Genomic DNA, 20,975 nt, shown 5'->3' with positions numbered 1-20,975 from the left:
AAGTAATGAGAGAACTGAGGACGCTAGTAAAAGAAAGTGGCATATCTTCCCATCATGACCTAAGCTACCTAGAGTCTATCAGGACTGTGTTTGTCCTCATACCTAATGACTAGAAAAGCATAAAGAAAATTATTCTAACAGCAGCGCAGTTTGCAGTCTGGCTAACCAATTACTGAGAGCTGTGTACAACACAGGCAGAAACGCTGTGAGACAGAAATCCACCAATTGTCATTGCAGCTGACCAGGGAGGGTGCTTTTGCAGTCCCTACAGCACAGGCAGGCTACCCGTGTATGATATCATCACCCACCTAGCTTTGCAAGCACTGTGGTGACTCCCAGGGACAGGTATCAATTCCAACATGTCATTTGTTAAGATTTTACAGGTCTGGAGGAGTCGTTTGTGTAGCTCCTCGACAGACTACAAGCCACGCTCTCCTGGCAAGTTGATAATAATGAAGCCAGAGTTATTCTGTTGCGGCAGCTTGCTTTCACAAATGTGAATGAAGATATTCTTCGTTCATGAAGATATGCCTAAGAAAGGCATTGCTCGCTGTTCGCAACTCGCAGACTTGTGACATAGCAGATATGGTTAGAACATGCCAAAATGTGGGAACTACTGCTTATAATACTAACTCTCAAGCAGCAGCTTTAGCCACACACCTCCAGATTTTGGACACGTTGGTGGGGGGTTGTTTTAAATGCAGTTCAATGGGTCATTTTAAAAAGGATTTACAAAGGGATGGGATAAAAATACCACCTAGAGATTGTCCTCAGTGTGGAAGAGGGGGAGCTGAGGTGCCCTCATGGCAGACTACCTAAAGCCTTATATGTCCTGAATTTTTTTAAATTGGGATGAGATGGGACAAACTGCATCTGAGAGACAGTATTCCTTCAACACAAAGACTCATCTAAAATCTCCAGCAATGATGAAGGACTTTGGTAAAATAAAATTTAATGGTAAATTAACTGGACAACGGAAAGGACCCCTGGACTTAATGACATGGGGAAGAGGTTAAGCCTCTGTCTCCACAGGCCACCACGTAGAGTGGATTCCATTACGGTGTGTGCCACCTCTTGTTGCACCATTCTGATTCCATGTGCATATAGTTGCTATGTTATAAGCATGTTATAGTTTTTGAAAAGCTTTTATAGTTATTATTGTTGTCACTGTTAATAATGTTTTAGGAGTTTTTTAGGTTTTTTCTTGTAGGTTTTTGTTGCCTAATAAAAAAAAAAAACAAAACAGGCAGGGAGATGTGGGATATGGGGGTATAATTGTTAAAGTTGCTCAGGTTATGCTCACCAGAAGGCCCTGTGGGAAAGGCACAGCTGCAGGCTGGATGGCAGAAGTTGGTTGAGAGCTGAGAGGCAGCTATGAGTGAGGAGAGACACAAGCTGGGACTGAGGTTGTGATTGGCTGGAGGAACATGTGGACAGTGTGTGAGTGGGAAGCTGACTGGCTGAAGGAACGCATGGCCAGGTAAGAGCGGAAAGCTGATTGGCTGAAGGAATGTGTGGACAGTGTATGCGCAGGAAGCTGATTGGGTGATAGGATGCACGGACAGCAGTGCTGCAGCTGAGCCAGCCAATGGGTGCCCTCTTTCTGTTAGGCCTGGGTTTGGTTTCAGTTATGTCAGGTGGAGATTAAAGGTATAAAAAAGGGCGATTTCTACCACAAAGTAATTTCCTGTGGATGCATAAGGGGGTCCATGTCACTTTGTTCCCCACTGCTCCAGTCTTTGCAAGCATGATTTACATTAATCAAACCAACACTGAAAAGCATGAAACTTATTCTAATATCTGTCGTACCACACCCTAAAAATAATAGAAGAAAACAAGCTAAGATAAAAGGTATTTGCTGTCAAAGACAGGGAAATCCCTTCTGAAAGCCACAGTATTGGCTTCCTCTTAAGAAATGAAACAAGAGTGCAAAAATTAAACCTCCTGGAGATTTCAGATTAAAGAAAGTGTCTCATGTGTTTTGGTTTAGCACACCACCATGGCAGGGTAGTCTGTGACCTGGGAGCTGCAGCCAGTAGGAAAAGCAGGTAATTATTTATAAACCCTGGTCCTGTTAGCTGCTTCTGATCTGCTGCACTCTGAAGGTGCCCTAAAATCGGCATCAGCAGCAAACTTGAAAACCTGAACCCTGCCTGAGAGTAATTTATAGCATCTGAGCTATTATTTGCTGATTCCCTGGGAGGACATTCATGTGGACAATGAGGGCAGAACAGCATCATTTGCTTTCTCCACACCTTGAATCATCTAGGGAAAGCTGGTACAGAGAGACTCGCATGGTCTCAGTTCCTGCCCTCAGATCAATGTAGTTTAACTCATGGATTGGCACACACCTGAGTGACTAGGAAATAGCTGCACGAGATAAGCTGGCCAATGGCTTCATATCAGTGAGCAGTTGCAGAGAAGAGCAGGTTTGTCCTTTGTATGCTTGTTGCCAAGACAAGAGTACACAAGACAGAGATAAGGTCAGAGCTCTCCTGTTTCATGTGGAAATGCAGAGTATGAGCAAGTAGCTACTCAACTTGCTCAGCTGCTGTAAGACCCCATGACCATCTCTTAGGTTAAAACCATAAATAATTTTTAAAACGCAGACCAGTAGCATGAAACTTAAAGGGCATCTTCTCAAGCCTGTGCTCTTCAACATCCACATTAATGACCTGGATGCAGGACTTGAAGGAATACTTAGGAAGTTTGCTGTCTGCACTGAACTGGGAGGAGCTGTCGAGTCTCTCAGGGGCAGAGAGGGCCTCCAGAGAAACCTTGACAAATCAGAGAAATGGGCATCACCAATTGTGGGAAGTTCAACAGGGGAAGTGCTTGATTCTGCATGTGGGAAGGGGCAAGCCTGGATGTGTGGGTGGACTGGGGAATGAGGCTGAGAGCAGCTGTAGGAAAGGACTTGGGAGTCCTGGTCCATGGCAAGTTGAACATGAGTCAGCAGCATCCTGGCACCACGAAGGACATCTCTGTCCTGGGGCATTAGGTAAAGCATTCCTGGTCAGGCAGGGGATTGTCCTGCTCTGCTTTGGGGCAGCCCCACCTCAAGTGCTGGGGGCAGTTTTGAGCACCACAATATAAAAAAGACATTAGGCCACGAGAGACCATCCAAAGAAGGGCCATGAGAATGGTGAAGGGCCTTGAGAGGAAGCCATATGAGGACTGGCTGAGGGCACTTGGTCTGTTCAGCTGGAGGAGACTGAGGTCAGACCTCACTGGGATCTTCAACATCCTCCTGAGGGACAACAGATGGGGCAGGGGCAGGAACCAATCTCTTCACTCTCCTGACCAGGGATAGGACTTGAGAAAATGGTAGAGCTGTGTCCAGGGAGGATTAGGCTGGATATCAGGAAAAGGTTCTTCCCACAAAGAGTGGCTGGGCACTGACCTGGTTCCTCAGGGAATGGGTCACCGCCCAAGGCTTCCAGAACTCAAGGAGTGTTTGGACAATGTGTTCACGCACAGGGCGGGATTGCTGGGGTGTCCTGTGCAGGCCAGGAGTTGGACTTGATCTTCACAGGTCCTTCCCAACTCAGTATATTCTGCGATTCTATGACATCTAAAATGCTTGCTCTACTCTCAGGGCATTGATCCTTAGCAAAACTCACTTGAAGTGATGCCAGGCATGGTACAAGGCACTGAGGTCATGGGTGTGCAGAATGGCATGACACACATGTCACCAAGGAGGAGATGAAGAGGCTCCAGCCCAGAGTCCACACGCCTCATGGCTGAAGGGTGCTGGGTTTGCAGTACTTGCACTGGATCCACACCCGATACATCGTCATCTGCTTCCCACGGTTCACTTGCAATCGCCGATCAACCAGATTCTGGACTTTTTCCAACCCAGCTGTGGTGAACAGATGATCTAACTCATCTGGAAGCAAAGAGAAGGAAACTGAGTAGACCATAGCTTTTCTTTAACTGATACCTCCTCACAGGTATCAGTATCCTGCCAGAGGAAACCCATGGTCTCACCTTAGCAGGGAAATGATCAAACAAGACAACTACTTTACTAGGGGAGTTTACCATCACAGTTTTTCAAGTTTTCCTTCTAGCAAAGAAGGAAAGAATTATTTGGAGTACATCTGGAACTAGAGACTTGACAAAGGAAACAGCAGCAGTTTCAAATAAGCGTACTGCTTGTAGTAAGCAATTAAGGAGCATCTTCTGGCAAGCTGGGACAGAGCTATTACTTCTCCCTTGCACAGAGGAATTTCAGAGTCCACAAGAGCAAAGAACAGGATCAGACCTATGCTTTTAAATAGTGGCAGTTAGATCTGTGCTGCCTAGGCTGGAGGGGAATGGGATTCATTAAGGTTAAATTTGGAAAAAAAAAAATCCCCCACACCCTGTTGGGGCCCAATTAAAGCACTAAGAGCCCTTGAGGCTTCAACAATTCCACTGGCAGATAATCCTGACCAAACAAGTAAGTCTCACAGTGCCCCAGTCCTGCTGAGCAGCAGAGCTTACTCCCAGAGCACGTGGTTTGTCTGGAGTTTCTGTAGGAAAAGTCTGACAGGTTTCAGCTTGTGCTTCTTTATCAGATGCTTTCCATTGTGAAGTGTTCACCAAACATGCATTAAACATTCATTTTGTTGTGCCAAACACGACTTGTGCAGAGGGGAACAGTTCAGTTGTGCCACTGCTCTAGAACTGACTGTACTCAGAGGCCTGTAGTGCAGGGACTGGAGGTGCAGCTGGTGATAAATGGGAGAATAACAATTGCTGCTAACACCAAGCAGCAGCTGAACTGGAGGGGCTGCCTCAGCTCCATGCTGAACCACACCCTTCTGATTTCCTCACAGGAGAGCAGGAAAATTAAGGGAAGGCCTGTTAAGTGGTGTCCATCTCTCTCCATCATCTGCAGCCAATATATAAGGAGAGCTCCTCCAATCCCACCCCTCCCAGGGTAGCAAACACACCAGTCTTCCTCTTAAAGGATTTTCCACTAAGGAAATTGACCATGTCATGCCTGCACCAAAAGCTGAGAAGCCCAGGTCACTGTTTAATTGGGAGATACTTAACATTTCACAGTGCTCCAAGAAAGAGGCTGAAAAGATCTAGTGGCCAGTCAGGAGGGCACAGGGACAAGAAGTGGTGAAGAGAGTCAGAGGGATGTTTCTGGCCTCCTACCTTGTGTGAAGAAGTAGACTCTGGTGCCATCACCTCTTACATAGAAGTTATCAGACAGACATTGACCTAAGAGAAGACAGATATAAACAGTTACCAGTGATCACTTAAAAATCAACAACTGCCATCCAACAACAGGCCCTTCTCCAGCACACACTGTGCTTTGCAGAATTAATGAGCTGCTTCCAAACAGGGCAGACACATCTTCAGAGAAGCAGAATCTACTAGTGATGGGGCAAGAATTCCCAGGGGAAAGGAAATACCTTTCTTAAACCGAAGCTGGGCAAGATCATAACGGCCGTAATCTCGCAACAAGATCATTCCCCCTGGTTTCAGAAGGCGACTCAGTCTGGTCACAATGCACTGCATTCTGAGAGAAGAACAAACCAGGAGCACTCAACAAGCTGCAAAATCATGGTTCTTTCCTTCCAAAAAGATGGAATAAAGTTCTTTACGTTTCAACTTCATATAAAGAGCTACCCAAAGCCAGCAGCATTCTGAGCTCTCCCAGAGTCAGGTGGGTTCATTTTATTTGGCCTCTATTTTTTGACATTGCCCGATTATGCTTTTTTTCCTACAAGGATAACATCCTGCCACAGCAGGGATTAACTGCTCTCTCTTCCTGATTACAAAAGGATCTCCACTGGTTTCTGCAAAACAAGAAGTAAGCAAACTTGAAGAGAAGTGTTGTGAAGTAAAACTAAAGGGAACCAAAAAAGCGACTAGTGTAGGTTTTAACAATTATCACACTAAGACTACAGCGCTTTCTTTACATTTTTCCTGAACCTGAACCCTTCTTTCTTGCTGCCTCCCATGTTAGAAATTAATCTACCCTCTGAGCCTGAAAATCCAGCAGAATACTTTCCAAAGTGAGTGCTCAGTGTGGCTGGGGCTCAGAACAGTGATCCGAGCAATGATCACCCTGTCCTCTGTCAGAATTGGTTACAACAGCAAATACCTGCAAATTTTGTTTGCTGAGGCTTCATGGAAAACTGGACCACAAACAGAACAAACTTTAATTTTCTTTGATAGGAGATTATTAAAGAACTCCAGTCATAAAAGAATTATCTTCTGCAATCAGAAGGAATTATTAAAACTTACTTCTCTGGGAGAATTGCTGAGAGGACAAAGATAAGAATAACAATGTCAAGACTCTCCTCTGGCATTGGAAAAGGACTTTGGTCATTGCACAGGTCATGGACAAATGCAAAGCAGCGAGAAGAATCATATTCTGCATTGTTCTGTATTTGAGGGAGAGAAATTAAGAACATTAGTAGCAGACTCTGATCTCAGTATTAGCTGGACTATATGGATTATTAGTATTATATGGAGTATTTTAAATTTCACATTATCAAGAGGTGTGTCCAGAGATCTGTTGCAGTCTCACTGGCCTTCTGTGTCAGGTATATTCCTTGGTCAGGCAAGGAACAGGTGTGAAATGTGAAGAAATATTTACACACAGGAGATTTACAGAGCTTTGGTCTTGTTACAGTCAATCAAAAATACCCATAAAACTGAACCAGGGTTGATCACAATTTTAAGGTCAGAATTTCCACTAACAGTGGTAAGAAATGAGAGATTTATACTGATAAATTGGAAACCTTTACATAAGTGAGAGTATCAGGGCACCTCTCTGCATCACTGAAATCAATATTCATTTAATCTACAAACAGATATTCCCTATACCCCAAAAATAAAACTTGATTGCCTAAAGTTATAGCCTTAAAAAATCAGATTTAGCTGCTGCTACAGATTGCAGAAGCCTCTACAAACAGTGCTTGTGTCACATACAGAAGATGAAATGGATGCTGACTGTGGTCCTATGCTCCCCTGTCATCTCAGGATTGCATTTGATACTTCATATATTCTCAGTACTGCCTTGACCAGAAATTTATCAGTGGTATTTGTCCTTTGACCAAACTCCAACCTCTTGCACCACAAACACGATCCCTCCTCAGGTGCTTGTATAGACGAAATCAGACCATGTTCCCAGAACTGTGGTGACAGTGACACACACAAACCAAAACCAGCTTAAGTTCCTGTTAAAAAACAGCCTGAATGTTTTCAAGGTTTGAGTTTTTTTCAAGTTACTCAGCTAAAAGAACACTGCATTGAGAAAAGTACTGCCAACCACAGGGGAAGAAAATCTGCTCAACTTGTTTGCTGTCAACGTGACATTTTGAGAACTTTTACTTCCCTAATTTCTACTATCTTTGATGCCTCATTTTCCAGATTTCCCAGTGCAAGGGTCAGCACCAGGGCTGGCTAAAACCAGAAAGCTGCCAGCACAGCCAGAGAGTCACTGGCAGCTGGTATAGGTTTGTGTAAATGGGCAATTGGCCCCAGATACTTCCCACATCTTCGTAAGTCACCCCTGAGATTACCTGGACAAGATCCACAGCTGCTGTAGAAAAATCACAGCAATAAACGAACAAGCCTGGGTCACTGCAATAAATCAAAGAAACTCATCATTTATGCTGAGGAATTCAGGAGTGTTTCAAATGCACAAAGCCCAGAAATCCTAGGCTTTAGTTTTTGTGCAAAATCTGGTGGATTCCATTGCTCCTTTATGTCCATTCTTTTCATATGGAACTGACTGCTTCCTTTTCATTTTAAATCTAAAACCAAGGGCTTCCAAGCTCAAACCACAATAACCTGAAGCTGCAGATGGCAAAGATACCATTAGCATTTGGCTTTTCTCTGAGCTTGTCATGGAACATTTTTCCAATTGTTTTTCAGAGGCTGGTATCTCATGCAGGTAAAAGCCTACTGAGAATTACTTCACAGAATCCCAGAATGGTGTGGGCTTGGAGGAACGTTAAAGATCATCCAGTCCCACCCCTGCTATGGGCAGAGACACCTTCCACTAGACCAAGGTGTTCCAAGCCCTGTCCAACCTGGCCTTGGACACTTCTAGGAATGCGGAAGCCACAGCTTTTCTGGACAACCCATGCCAGGGCCTCCCCACCCTCAAAGGGAACAATTCCTTTCTAATATCCCATTTATCTCTGCCCTCTGGCAGTGGGAAGCCATTTCCTCTTGTCTTGTCTCTACTTACTTGTTGGTTTGTAAAATTGGGAAGACTGTATTCCCAGCCCCACAGCCAACCTGCATAAACAGAGCAGATGTATACAGTGAAAATAATTCCTTCAGCATGTACATGCAGATAATTTTCAATCATCTCTCTACAGCCATGTAAGGAAGAACTATGCATTAGTAAAGCTGAGAATGGCAGCGACTATTCTTAAGTGTCCATGCAAGATCTGAGCGTGTTAAGGTCTGAGGAACAGGATTACATGCGTGGGAAACCACTAAGCAAGCTCTCGTCAAAAGCTTAATAACAAGCTATACATTGTTACTCTTTTGAAAGCTGTTTTTGCTGGAATCCCAAGCATAACAACCGGAAAGAGTCACTGAAGCACGGGCAAAGGCCATGGATGAGTTACATTCACTTCCACAGAAAATCAGAGCAATGGAGAAGTTAGGTTTGCTTTACTCTAATTACTCCTTCTGCTTGTTCCCATTTGAAGAGATGATGGCTCACACAACTGGGTTTAGGGAATTTGCTTCTGAATGTTTAAAGGATCAGTAAAATTGAAACAGACTGAGCAGAAAACACCACAGAAGGTTTGCAGTGACAGCTGTAAGTTAAAGAGCTCACTCAGGTGAGATAGGAGATGCATGTTGAGAACACTGTAGTCTGAGGAAATCGTAAAAGTGTCAAATTAAATTTAAAAATTCAGGACAGTTCATACTAACTCTCCCTGGAAGAGCAGGACTTTCATATAATACTAAGTAATAAACAAATCCAGTAATATCTACAGTGAACAACTAGTGGTGACAGAGCAAAAAGGTCACAACCAGCTGTCAGCCATCCAATACTTAAAATTGTCACAAACTTCTCTGGGACAAAGCCTGTATCAGTTTGGGATTCCCTGTTATCACAAGGGCCCTAAGGAACAAACCCAAGAGCATCTTTACATTCTTGGCTTCACTGCTTTGTTTCACATCTCCCAAGGCAAACAGGAGTCAGCACAAACATGCAGAAGACAATGACAAGGTGTCCTAGGGTGACTATATGATGCTTGTATCCCTGCTTGTCAGTTCTGTTTATGCTGGATGTTAAGTTCTGCATCTTTAAGACTGGTTCCAAGAGTGAAGGAGGAGAGAAGAAGTGTGCAGTTTGTTTGCAGAAACTGTACTTGCTCCCCCTGCTCTGTGTTCCTTCTCACGGATTGTGTTGTCTGCAAGACAGGCAGTGGGAGAGAACTCTGCTTTACTCTTAGTTTTTAGCTAGCTGAGCTAGCAAAGTTCCCCAGACTGTGGTTTTTCTTTTCCTTGGAACTGATCAACCCTGCTCTGGGCTAAAAAACCCCAGAACACTGGGAGCACACATCTGTGGCCCACCAGGGCCCAGGATGCAGCATTCCAGCGCTAAGGGACTGATAACAGACTGAGTGAGCCAAGCTACACACCACGACAGGGGTTTTCTGAAGGTGCCATCTCTTCAGAACAGTGAGAGGTTTTATCGTTCAGTATTATTCATTTTTTATGCCTGTGAATACTTTGCTTGTTAAATAAACAGCTTTTTTCCACTTTTCTCCTGGGAAATATTTTCCTGAACCAGTTGGGGGAGGGGCCACTTGAATCTGCTTTCCAGAGAAACCGCTTTGTAAGTTTCCTCCCAGATTTGCCCTGAATCAGGACAGAAGGGGAAGCTTTATGCAGATAGAAGAATCAGCTTCTTCAAAAGATGACTTTAAAATGCTTGTTTGAACATCTGATAGCAATAGTTTGGCTTTTAAACTTGTAAACTTCTTATGGTTCTTGTGCTCTGCTAATTCAGAGTCTGAACCAAAAGAATCCCAACAGATTTAGCTCAGTTCTAAACTACCCTCCAAGTTTTGTGTTTTACTGACTGAAGGCAATCATCCCCTCCCTTGCTGTTTGGCAGTGACACACATTTTTATGTCCCAGTCACACTGACACTAGAGAGGCTTTGATGTGTGACTTTGATTTCCAGCTCTTACCTCTAATATACGGTAAGATGCAGCTGATCCTGGGTAATGCCCATCACTGCTTTTCTGTGCAGCCAACTCCTCCGTGTGGCCTCCAGGTGGGCTTTTGATCAGGTTTAACTGTCTCTCTGTCCTGGTTTCCAACGAGCAATGGCAAATTTCACAGCTTCCCAGCCCTTCCTTTTTGGATTCTTCTTTGTTACTAAATCCATGCACAGAATCTCCATTTTGGCTTGAGCTCCTGTGAGGTGCCAGCTCAGGAAATTCAGTGAACAGCCAGTGCCTGTCCTTGAAGAAGCCGTTTTCGTGGATTTTATAGAAGTCATCCCAGTATTTCTTAGCATTCACCTCATATTCCTCTGTGAACACAAGCAAAAACATCACCAGGCATCAAATCAGAAGGTCTCAGGGTTTAATCAGTTCAGAGAGTGAGGGATCACTGCAGGCACCTATGCACCAACCTGCTGTAATAAGTGACATTACTGACTGAAAATCCTTTATTTAAATTTGCAATCCTACACAAACACTCAGCCTATGTCCTCACAGTCACTTTGTTAGGACTTAAAAAGGGAAAAGAGAGAAGAAGAAACTCTGTCTCCTGGTAGGATTTAAAGGAAGCCGGCAACAGAAAAAGTCTCTTTAAAGGAGATTGGATTAAAGAATTCCAGGTTTTACTTCCATCTCTAACACTGACTTGTTCAGCTGACTGGAACAATTAATTTGGAGCCTGGTGACATAAGTGTAAAGCACAACTCCTAAGGAATTTTCTGAGAGCTGCCTGGAGCTGAAAGCTCCTGTCCAACACACTGCTCTTATTTTCAGGTGGAGAAACCGAAAAATGAGTCAACTCTCCCTGCTGGCAGGAAGCTCAGTTGGAATTCATGCAATCCTGCAGGTAACAGGACAGCATGTTTTCCACATTTTGCTGGAGTCCAGTCCAGATAACTTTACTTTCCATAGTTCTGTGCATGTCAGAGCATCACACATTTATGAACTAAAACAAAAGAGGGGAATCAACAGTGACCACTGCATTAAAGTACCAGTGGAGAACTAAGGTGGACAGGCTAAAGATGAACAGAATTAATTTGAGCAGCAGCACTTTCACATCAAATGGTTCACTTCAGGAGCAAGAGGAGTATTACAGGGAGCTGGAAAAGCTTACAAAGCCACGATTGAGTGAAATTTGAGTCACCTACAAACTTATTTCCACACACTTTCACAGATTTCAGATCAAGTACAGTCTGGGGGAACTATTTCTTCCACGAGAAGCTACAAATCCAAGTGACTTTCTATGACTTCATCAATGTGACGAGTCCTTTGTTCTGGGAATTAACACCTAATTATAGCATCCTGTGCTTGAAATCACCTACAGACATTAACATCCACAGCCAGAAATCCCAACTGCATGCCAATAACAAGTAACTCCTCAACCATCTTTGGATGGCAACAAATGCATTACTGAATAAAAATGACTGTAGGGTATTATTAGCTGAACTGCTGTTTATTTATTAGTCTTCCTGAAGAACATAAAACTGTTTCAAAGTGAGATGGTAAAGTGAACCCAGAACACCTGGAAAAATATGTAGCCTCAGCCAAATATAGACAAAAATGGCTTTAACAAAGAAGCACTAATCAGTCATATGTCTATTTTTAGTAGGATATATCCCTGCAGCACAAAAACCATATAAAAAATAATCTCTTTACCTCAACTACAAGGATTTTCTCCTTTTAAGAAGCCTGGTTCTTACACACAAAGATGAAGGAAACTTTAATGTCTGGTATTAGACACAAGCAGTAAGTTTGCACCATGATCTCACTGTAGGTCACAGTGAACAGGGCCAGGTCAGTTCACTGTTTGCATGGAAGGAGTCAGTGACTGCTGATGCTGAAAGAAGTGCTATTGACCCAAACCCTTGCACACTCTACCCTAAACTTTCTTTCTCCCATGTACCAGCAGGAATATGCAAGGCTTCTGAGGCTGAAACTCTCTTTCACCTAACAAAAATACAGATCCTGATTCCTGCTCATCTCCAACAATTCCATGACAGCCTGACTGCTGTGGAATGTTCACCTGAGACACTGGGACAAAATTCCAGCCCAGCCATTTTGGATTGCCCATATTTTTGCCACATTACACTGGTGAAGAAGACATTGTACTCCTCCTTTGTTACATTAGTTTGAAATTCTGTTGGATGCTATTGAAGAGCTGTCATACTCCAAACTACACGTGGGGAAGCTTTATTTAAAGCTCATTTACCTTGGAGCCTGCTGTTTTCAAAGCCCTGAATAAATGATCAGTAACAATGTAAATACAAAAAATTAAGGGCCAGATGACAAAGATCATACAAGAAACAGATTTAGGCAAACATATGACCGTGGCTTCCTGCCAGAAAAGTTCACATCACACTTATTTCAGGCCCTTTTGGAGTATTAGTTCACAGTGCCATTGGTGTGCAAGCCAGATTTATTTCAGGCCCTTTTTGGAGTATTAGTTCACAGTGCCATCAGTGTGCAAGCCAGATTCCTCCAGACTTTCCTGATAAGGACTCCTGACTTCCTGCTCACCTTTGTAAGAGCATACCCCCAAAGCCAAGCCCATGCTCACCCCTTCACTGTGCAAAAGAAGAGCAAACAAAAGTAACTGTTCAAAAAGACCAGAGGAGAACCAGGGACCTCATGAATTGCAAGGGGGCTAATCCTGAAGCCTCAAAAGGAAACCAAGAAACTTGGATTTCTTTCTCTTTCTTTTCCCAGCCAGGAGACACATGTTCCACATAGCCACAGAGCTTCCCTCCTTCTTCAGAACAAATCCTGACATCTCCAAGTAGTCCACAGAATAATACAGTCATAATGACCAATATTGTGCCTTTGTTCTCCTCCTTGGACATCCTGATTCTCAAACTACCAGACCCTTCAGGCACACTTGCCTGGGCTGCTTTCCCTGCTTTCCAGCCATTCCATTGTCTCCACAGGCTTCCCAGTGAATAGCAGCCATCAACATTTGACTGGCCTCCATTGTTCACTCTGGGAAATACATCATGGAGCTCTGACAAACGGTTCCAACAGCAAATTACTCCACAATTTCCTAGCTGTATATAGGTTCTCAAAGCATGACAGACAGCACGCTTTAATGCTAACCAGATTTTAAAATGAGCTCAACACAATGGGCATCACAATGGAAAACTGCTGGATACCTCTAGGAGTCCAAGAAATTAGGAGGGTTACTCTTTGCTGAATTAAATTTGCTATTGTGAACACAACTGGAAGCTATATGGAAGTGTCTCAATAGTTCCAGTAGTGCTCAGCATCATCTGACCGGTGACACACTCAATTTAATTTGCACAAAAGGAGCAGATACACCCTAGAGCTCAGCAGGGTATAACAAGATCATCATCAGATAAGTTTCTTATCACACCAAAGAACCATTTCACCAACATTTGAGGGACTAGATGATCTCCACCAGGTGTGGAGAAAATGCATTATTAACCATCTCAGAATGGCTTCAACCATGACTTAACCAAAGACCTGAGCACCTCGAGCTTGATTCAGAGACAAGTAAGCTCTGCATTTTGGAGAGATAAATATCCTTTAAATAATACAAAATTCAAACTTTGGAATCCCTTTGCTGTCTATCTGAGGATAAACAATCAAGATAAAATAATTTTTCTTCCTCTGATTAAATTGTTCTCATGTGGTTTGTTTGCTTTGTAGAGATATAAATATCTCTTTGTAGAGATATGGACACTACTTTCTCAGAGCCTTTAAAGAGAAAATCAGCTTGGATCAGGGCTCACTCCACAGCAAGTCAGCAAAATCCGTGTACTAGCAGTTAAGCTTTAAAGAGCAAAAATAAGCAGAGGCAACAACTCTACACTCAGAGAGGTTTGTTGACAATGAACACTAACAAGTATTTAACACACACATCATGACAGAGAAGCACAACCCAATCTGACTCCTCCCAACCAGCAGGAGTCTCTAGTGAAGGTGGAAGAGTCACAGGGACATAAATTAAGAACAGAAAGGTTCCTCCCCCTCAATTTCCCATTATCACAGCTGTGTTAATGCCTTCTGAGTGACTGGGAGAGGGGGAAGAGAGGAACTGATGATGTTGTGATGTGGCTCTGGCCAGACTGTTCCATTCCTGGCACAAAGCTGACTCACATGAGGACACTCTCCAAAAGTACCTTGTTTGTCTTGTGGCAATAGTTGTGAGCTGTTTTCTTGAACTTTACTCCTGGCACTGGCTTCCTGCTCTTCTGACCATTCCACATTATCCCTGTTGTGAAAAATAAGATGAACTAGAGCTAAGCATGGTAGGAAAGAGAAAGGTCCGGAGAGCCCTCCAAATGGACGGGGTGCAGATGTGATCCCCAATTCCAGCCCAGCACCAGCACAACAGCCCAGTCAGCATGTGCAGGTCCTAGTCCTGAAGGAACTCATGGAATTGCAAACAGGAGGGATCCTAAATCTGTCCCATTTTGGATGCTCACTCAAGTCAAATTTGAAGAGAATAGATCCTTGATAAAACCATGAGAGCACTCAGCACAAAACCACATTGTCTTTCTCAAGTTAAAGCAAAAAAGGCAATTGGGTTATTTGGAAGGTAACTGTTAAATGAAATCAAATGATGAGAAAATTAGGGGAAGCTTTAAAGCATTAAGAATTATTAATAACTTAAATGCACATACACAGCTATGCAGCCATTAAAGTGATTCACTTGGCCTTTTTTCATTGAAACAAGTCAATGAAAAGCAGAGTACAAGGCTCAAGAAGCAGTTCTTGTCTCAAAAGGAATCAGTCTTCTGATTTTAACTCAAAAAACAAAGGCTTAAATATTAAGTCTGTGAAAGAACAGATTACTAAGAATTTCCACAGGAAAACTAAGGATATGCTTTTGTAACATACCTTTTGTATAGAACAGTCCCAGAAGGAATGACAGGCTGACACATATAAATATTACTTAATTACAAATTAAACACACCCAATTCTTAACATGGTATAGCAGCCATAGACCAAAAGTGGATCTATTTACCCCAAAAATGCAAAATACCTTCACTTCCCAGCAAATTAGAGAATCTGGATGTTTAACTGACTTAAAACAACTTCTGCATCTACATAAAGAGCTGCTGTTCCAAGCACACACTTGGCACAACCTTACTGAAGGAATGTCAGGTTATGGATATTCTGACAGAAGGTAATTTACCTTTATTGACCACAGCAATAAAACAATTGCTACAACCACAGGAGCCTGAGGAATGCTACTGCTTCAGGAGGAGTTGAGAATGACTCAGAACTCCCTGTTGATCAGTCCTGAAGATTCAGGACGCTCTGGGGATCAATCCCAAAGGTTCAGGAGCCCCCAGAGAATCAGTCCCCAAGGCCCAGAACCCCGCAGGGAGCAGTTCCAAGTGCTCAGGACCCCCGGACACCAGCATTCCCGACCAGCACTGGGCACACAGGGCAGTGCCCCGCTCGGGGACGCCGGTCCCCGCCCGGCCCGCAGTCGCTGTGCGGCCGCCAGCCCCACACCCACCGCTCCCCCGGCCTGCTCCACGCCCTCAGGGTGCCTCTCGAGGCACGCCCGGAGAAGAGGGCGGTCACCGCGGTCAGGGCCCCGTGAGGCGGAGCGGGCGCGTCGGGCCTGGCCCATTACACAGCGCTTGGCCACAGACACCGCAAATAGGAGAGGCGGCGGCGAGCCCGCCCCGGCCACCCCCACCCCACCGCCGGGTGCGGGGCAGCACCGCAGGGCAGCAGAACCCCGGGCGGCTCACGGGGGTCTAGAGCGGGCAGCGGCGGCAGCGCTCACGCACCAGGCGTTGTGCTGGAAGAGCCGGGAGGGGTCGGTGAGGAGCCGCCTCCCGAAAGGCCGCCGCTCCCCGGCCTCGCTGGGCGCCGCCATGACGGGCCGGGAAGCGCCGGAAGCGGAAGCGGCCCCGCGCGCTCCGACCCGAAGGAGGACTGCGGGCGGCGGTCACGTGGGGGGGGGGGGCGGTCGGGTGAGGCGGTGCCGTGAGGGGGAAGGGCCCGCCAATGGCTCTGGGGAGTTTATCTCCATTTATCGCGTTCCAGGGAGTGCCGGAACGGGACAGGGCACTACAGGGCTTCTTCTGCCCCAGCCTTGCTGCTCCAGTGGGGTCATTCCAGAGTACATGGCACAGAATCCCAGAATGGTTTGGGTGGGAAGGGATCTTAGAGACCACCCAGTGCCACCTCTGCCATGGCAGGGACACCTTCCACTGCCCCAGGCTGCTCCAGGTTCTGTCCAGCCTGGCCTTGGGCACTGCCAGGGATCCAGGGGCAGCCACAGCTACTTTGGGTACCCTGGCCAGGGCCTGTCCAGCCTCACAGGGAGGAATTTCCTCCCAACATCCCAGCAAATCCTGCTCTTTCAAATTGAACCCATTCCCCCTTGTCCTCTTAAAACGAGGTATAATGGGTTCAAATTTAAAGGATTTGAATGGATTGCCTGTGAGATGCAAAGCTGTGTTTCATATCAGGTACAAACAGGCGATGTGTGTATTTTGTGAATGCGAAATGTGTGGACCCTGACAATGGGAGAGCTGTGAATTCTAATAATAACTGAGGAAAATAAAGCATGGAAAAAGGCCTTTGAACCTATCTTTTGTTTGCAATTAACCCTGGTTGATTTAGGAGCATTAGAATTCAGGTGTTAAAGATGTTGCTTTTTGCTTGCATTTAATCCATAAAAAGCTCTGCAATAATAACCTTTTGAAGTATCATTTAGAACATTACTTGTATCCTTGAAACTATAGCTTTGGAATATATATAAAGGAAATATGCTTATCTCACGCCTTATTGAAACAGAGAAAAACAGCTTGAGAAAGGAAGATGAACATCACCTCAAGGGTTTATGGGTTCGACCAAAGGGAAGCTGGACATCACTGTAATGAGATTTATAGTCTCTGCAATTAAAAGGTGGACACACATCTGGGGAGCTGGACCGCACCAGATGGGATTCGTCTTTCTTCTTTCGGAAACTGGACCATCACCATCTGGGGATACTCCTTTGAGATACATCCTGAGAAATTAAAATTACAAGAGTGTATAGAATTGTGATGTAATAATTTGAAATAAAAATTGCTGATGAGTAAAAGATTGTAAATGGAAACTGCTGAAAAAAAAAACTGATGAGTACCCCTATAAATACCTGTAACCATCAATTATCGGTGTGCAGTTGGAGAGAAAACTTCCCCCACTGTACGTGGCGCTGTATTGCTCATACTTTACCACATTAATTAATAAATTGATTGCTGCTTGAATATTGGCCTAGTAAAGCTTCTTATTCATCACATTGCCCAGGACTGCCTCCAGACAGTTCTGGAATATCTCCAACAATGAAAGCTTGACACCTCTGGACAATCTCATCCAGTGCTTGATCACTGCACAATGATGAAGTTCTTTTGCATGTTCAGGTGGAACTTCCTGGGCATCAGTTTGTGCCTGTTGCCTCTCGTTCTATTGCTCAGCACCTCTGAGCAGAGTCCAGCTCCATCTTCTTGGCACCCTTTTAGATATTTATTTATTTGGCCTTCTGGGAAGAGGGAGGGAAGATGAAGGAGGAAGGACAGAAATTGAGGAGGGCACCAGGATGATCAGAAGGATAGAACACCTCTTGTACAAGGAAAGACTAAGACAGTTGGGATTGTTCAGCCTGGAGATGGGAAGCTCTGTGGTGACTTGAATGTGGCCCTTTCCAGTACCTGAGGGAAGTCTCCAAAAAAGATGGAAAGCAACTATTTACAAGGGCCTGGAGTGACAGGACAAGGGGGAATGGCTTCACACTGACAGGGGGCAGGGTTAAATGGGATATTGTAAGAAATCCTTCCCTGGGAGGGTGGGCAGGCCCTGGCACAGGTGCCCAGAGCAGCTGGGGCTGCCCCTGGATCCCTGGCAGTGCCCAAGGCCAGGCTGGACATTGGGGCTTGGAGCAGCCTGGGATAGTGGGAGGTGTCCCTGCCATGGCAGGGGTGGGGCTGGGTGGGCTTTAAAGTCCCGTACAAACCATTCTGTGATTCTGTAATTTTGTTCATAGCGTGCAAAAGGAGGCACAGGGTGACTTTCCAAATTTTGGGGGGCATCTTTCTGCAACACTTGAAGGAGTCTCTATCCATCCACACTGGCTGGAGCTGTCTCTGAGCTCCTGTGGGTGGCAAAAGTGAGAGACACTGGCTTGTGAAACAGCCCAGCCTCACTCAGCGCCAGCTGCTGCATCCGTGCCTTTGGAGGGACCTGGTACCTGAGGAGTTTAAACTGCACAGGGGTGTGACATGCCCATGGTGGCACTTCCAGCAGTGCCTTTGCAGAGCAGATGGCAGCCATGCAGATGCTTCTGGATGTGCAACCAGAGAAAAAGCTTTTCTGGAAATCTCATCTTGGGGCCCCTGTGTTTTGTTTATGTTGTTATATAAGGCAGAAATATCCCAGTAGAGAGGGGCACTTCCCTCTCAGTCCCACAGAGGCAACTCCCCTGATAATCTGAAACAATTCTCCTGAGGCAGAGTTGCCAACTCCAACATTTCCCAAGGACTTTGGGGTGGAGGATTCCTCTGGTAACTGTAGCTGCCTGAGTAATTTTTCCTATGGGCTGAAGAGGAGGAGAGTGGTTGGAGCTGTGACTGAGCCTTGTCCTGCTTTCACAGAGCTCAAAGGGAGCAGAGATCCCGGCAGCCTTGAGAAGATCTAGACAAGTTATGCCATGGGGATCCATCCCTATTTTTCACACTGCTGGTTAGGTATCTGGCAGGGAGGACAATTCCCTGCAGTTTATCATTAGCCAGAAGAGGTAAGGTTGACTCTTTCTATGTTCCATCTGCTAAGGGAAGAGCTTGGCCTCTGCTCTTGTAGCCAGGAACATCTGAAACAAACTGGAAAAAGGGGGAAAGTGAGAGTCTGGACTAAATCCAGGGACAGAAATCCCCATCATATCATGATGCCTGTGTGGCACCTGGAGGTACAAAAATAAGGCATCAGACCCTGCTGAGACAGGGAAGGATGACTTTCCTGCTGGAGGAGCCATCAGTCCCTCACCACCAGAGACTTGCTTCCATGTTTATCCCATGTGGGTGGGAACCACTGCAATATTTTAAGGGAACCAATGGCCTCATGTTAACATCACATCCTTGTCATCTGACAAGCACCAGTACAGGCATGCAGGAGGCTTTTAACTAATCTGTCGGTTTACAAAGATTTCTAGGTTTCCTCCAAGGAAAAAGACCGTAGATACCTAGCCTTACCTTCCTCTGTCCTAAGGCTTCCAGCTTTCCTGGCTGGTCAGGTGAGCCCTGCTGGCTGTGGAGCCCAGGATGGAGTTGGGGCCCTGGGTGTCACCCTTGTGCCCTAGGGAAGTGCCCAGGCAATGTTTGAGTGGAGCAGGCGGTGTTGCCAGCACTCCAGGGAGATTTCAGTCTTTGGGAGTGACACCAAAAGGGCAGCTGGAGAGACTCCATCCACAGAATCCAGACCTGACACCTCCCATGGCTCTGGGGTCAAGCGAGTCTCCTCTGTGACCAGATCAAAGCCCAGATTGTCCACAGTGGTTGTGCTCTTTGTAACAAGAAAGTGTTGGAAAACTTCCCTGCCTGCTGGCAGTCAGCACAGAGAGACTTGCCAAAAAGAGGTTAATAATAACAATAATTTTAATAGTGTCTCCTTTGCCTTTCACCCACTCCTTCCATCTCAGGATCTGAAGAAATGTAGCCACAATAATGCAATGAAACTCCCTTCCTCCCAGCAGGGTTGGATGCTGAGGCCAAAGAAGATTAAATTACCTTTCCATGGCCACTCATAACCCATCACTTCCTTCAGTGCTCCACCAAGCATACAGCCCTTTCTCTTATGCCCTGCTGAGGGGTGGCACTGCTGAGACACACCGAGTTCACACTGTGCCTCTCTGCCATATAATGCAAAGCAAAAATTCAACCCAAGATGAAGAGGAGTGCAGAAATAGAGAGAATTTAAGCTGTGCTGAGTGCATGGTGTGTCCCATGCCAGAGTGAGCCAAAGAGAGTTGCAGAGACCCAGCAGCCTCCCTGTGTTTGTGTTGCTGGGTAGCTGAAGGAGAGGCCAGGTAGGAGCAGAGAGCAAGGAGGTGAATGCCAGTCCCCTCCTGTGGTGTGTTCTGGGCTTCCTGCAGCTCCTTGCTGGCCAAGGGGATAGCCGGAATCAACATTGTGGGTGTCAGCCACGTCCCCAGGACTGTGAGGGAGGGTGGAGTGAGTCAGTGGGGAGATACCACAGTCACGGAATGGTTGGGGTTGGAAGGGATCTCAAAGGCCATCTCATTCTACCCACTGCCATAGGCAGGGACATCTTCCACTCAACCAGGTTGCTGCAAGCCCTGCTCAACCTGGCCTTGAACTCTTCCAGGGATGGGGCAGCCACAGCTGTTCTGGGCACTCTGTGTCAGGGCCTCCCCACCCTCACAAGGAAGAATTTCTTCCCAATATCCCATCTAACCCTGCCCTCTGGCAGTGGGAAGCCATTCTCCCTTGTCCTGTGACTCTAGGCCCTTGTAAAAATGTCTCTCTCCATCTTTCCTGTCAGGTTCTTCAGGTTCTGCAAGGTCACAATGAGGTCATTCTGAAGCTTTGTTTCTCCAGGCTGAACAATCCCAATTCTCTCAGAAAATATGTTTGAGGAAGGGGAGCCCAAAGTACAACAACCTAAATTATTCCGTGATTTTGTGCCAAGGAAAATGCAACATTTTGCCTTTTTGTTTTTAATTCCAGCTCTTTCTTCTCTTCTCCAAATCTTAAGTTTTCTGCCCAGCAGATGCTCCAGATCCTGAAC

The 20,975-nt window shown here is 45.5% G+C and overlaps 2 protein-coding genes across 5 annotated transcripts in view; both read right to left on the bottom strand.

Moving 5' to 3' along the window:
• Window positions 1-3,726, bottom strand: part of TLK2 (tousled like kinase 2) — a 63,102-nt gene extending 59,376 nt beyond the window's left edge. For all 4 annotated transcript variants that reach the window (XM_054281692.1, XM_054281696.1, XM_054281697.1 and 1 more), the window contains exon 1: window positions 3,624-3,726. In XM_054281692.1, the coding sequence (XP_054137667.1) occupies window positions 3,624-3,690 (67 nt within the window). In that variant the 5' untranslated portion in view covers window positions 3,691-3,726. The remainder of the gene's footprint in view (window positions 1-3,623) is intronic.
• On the bottom strand, window positions 2,414-16,086 carry LOC128940346 (tRNA N(3)-methylcytidine methyltransferase METTL2-like). The gene is made up of 9 exons (XM_054281705.1): window positions 15,977-16,086; window positions 14,348-14,439; window positions 10,176-10,522; window positions 8,204-8,253; window positions 7,530-7,590; window positions 6,247-6,386; window positions 5,409-5,515; window positions 5,149-5,214; window positions 2,414-3,889 (listed from the first exon to the last, which is right to left on the bottom strand). Exons 1-9 carry the CDS (start codon window positions 16,063-16,065, stop codon window positions 3,738-3,740), a joined length of 1,104 nt encoding a protein of 367 aa, XP_054137680.1. The 5' UTR covers window positions 16,066-16,086; the 3' UTR covers window positions 2,414-3,737.
• Between the last annotated feature and the right edge of the window lie 4,889 nt (window positions 16,087-20,975).

Source organism: Melozone crissalis, unplaced genomic scaffold (genome assembly GCF_028551555.1).
Source record: "Melozone crissalis strain CALT ecotype California unplaced genomic scaffold, PUWL_Pcris_2 ptg000032l_1, whole genome shotgun sequence".
Classification (NCBI taxonomy): domain Eukaryota; kingdom Metazoa; phylum Chordata; class Aves; order Passeriformes; family Passerellidae; genus Melozone; species Melozone crissalis.
Note: the sequence above shows the minus strand (reverse complement) of the source record. Positions and strands in the feature narration are given on the sequence as shown.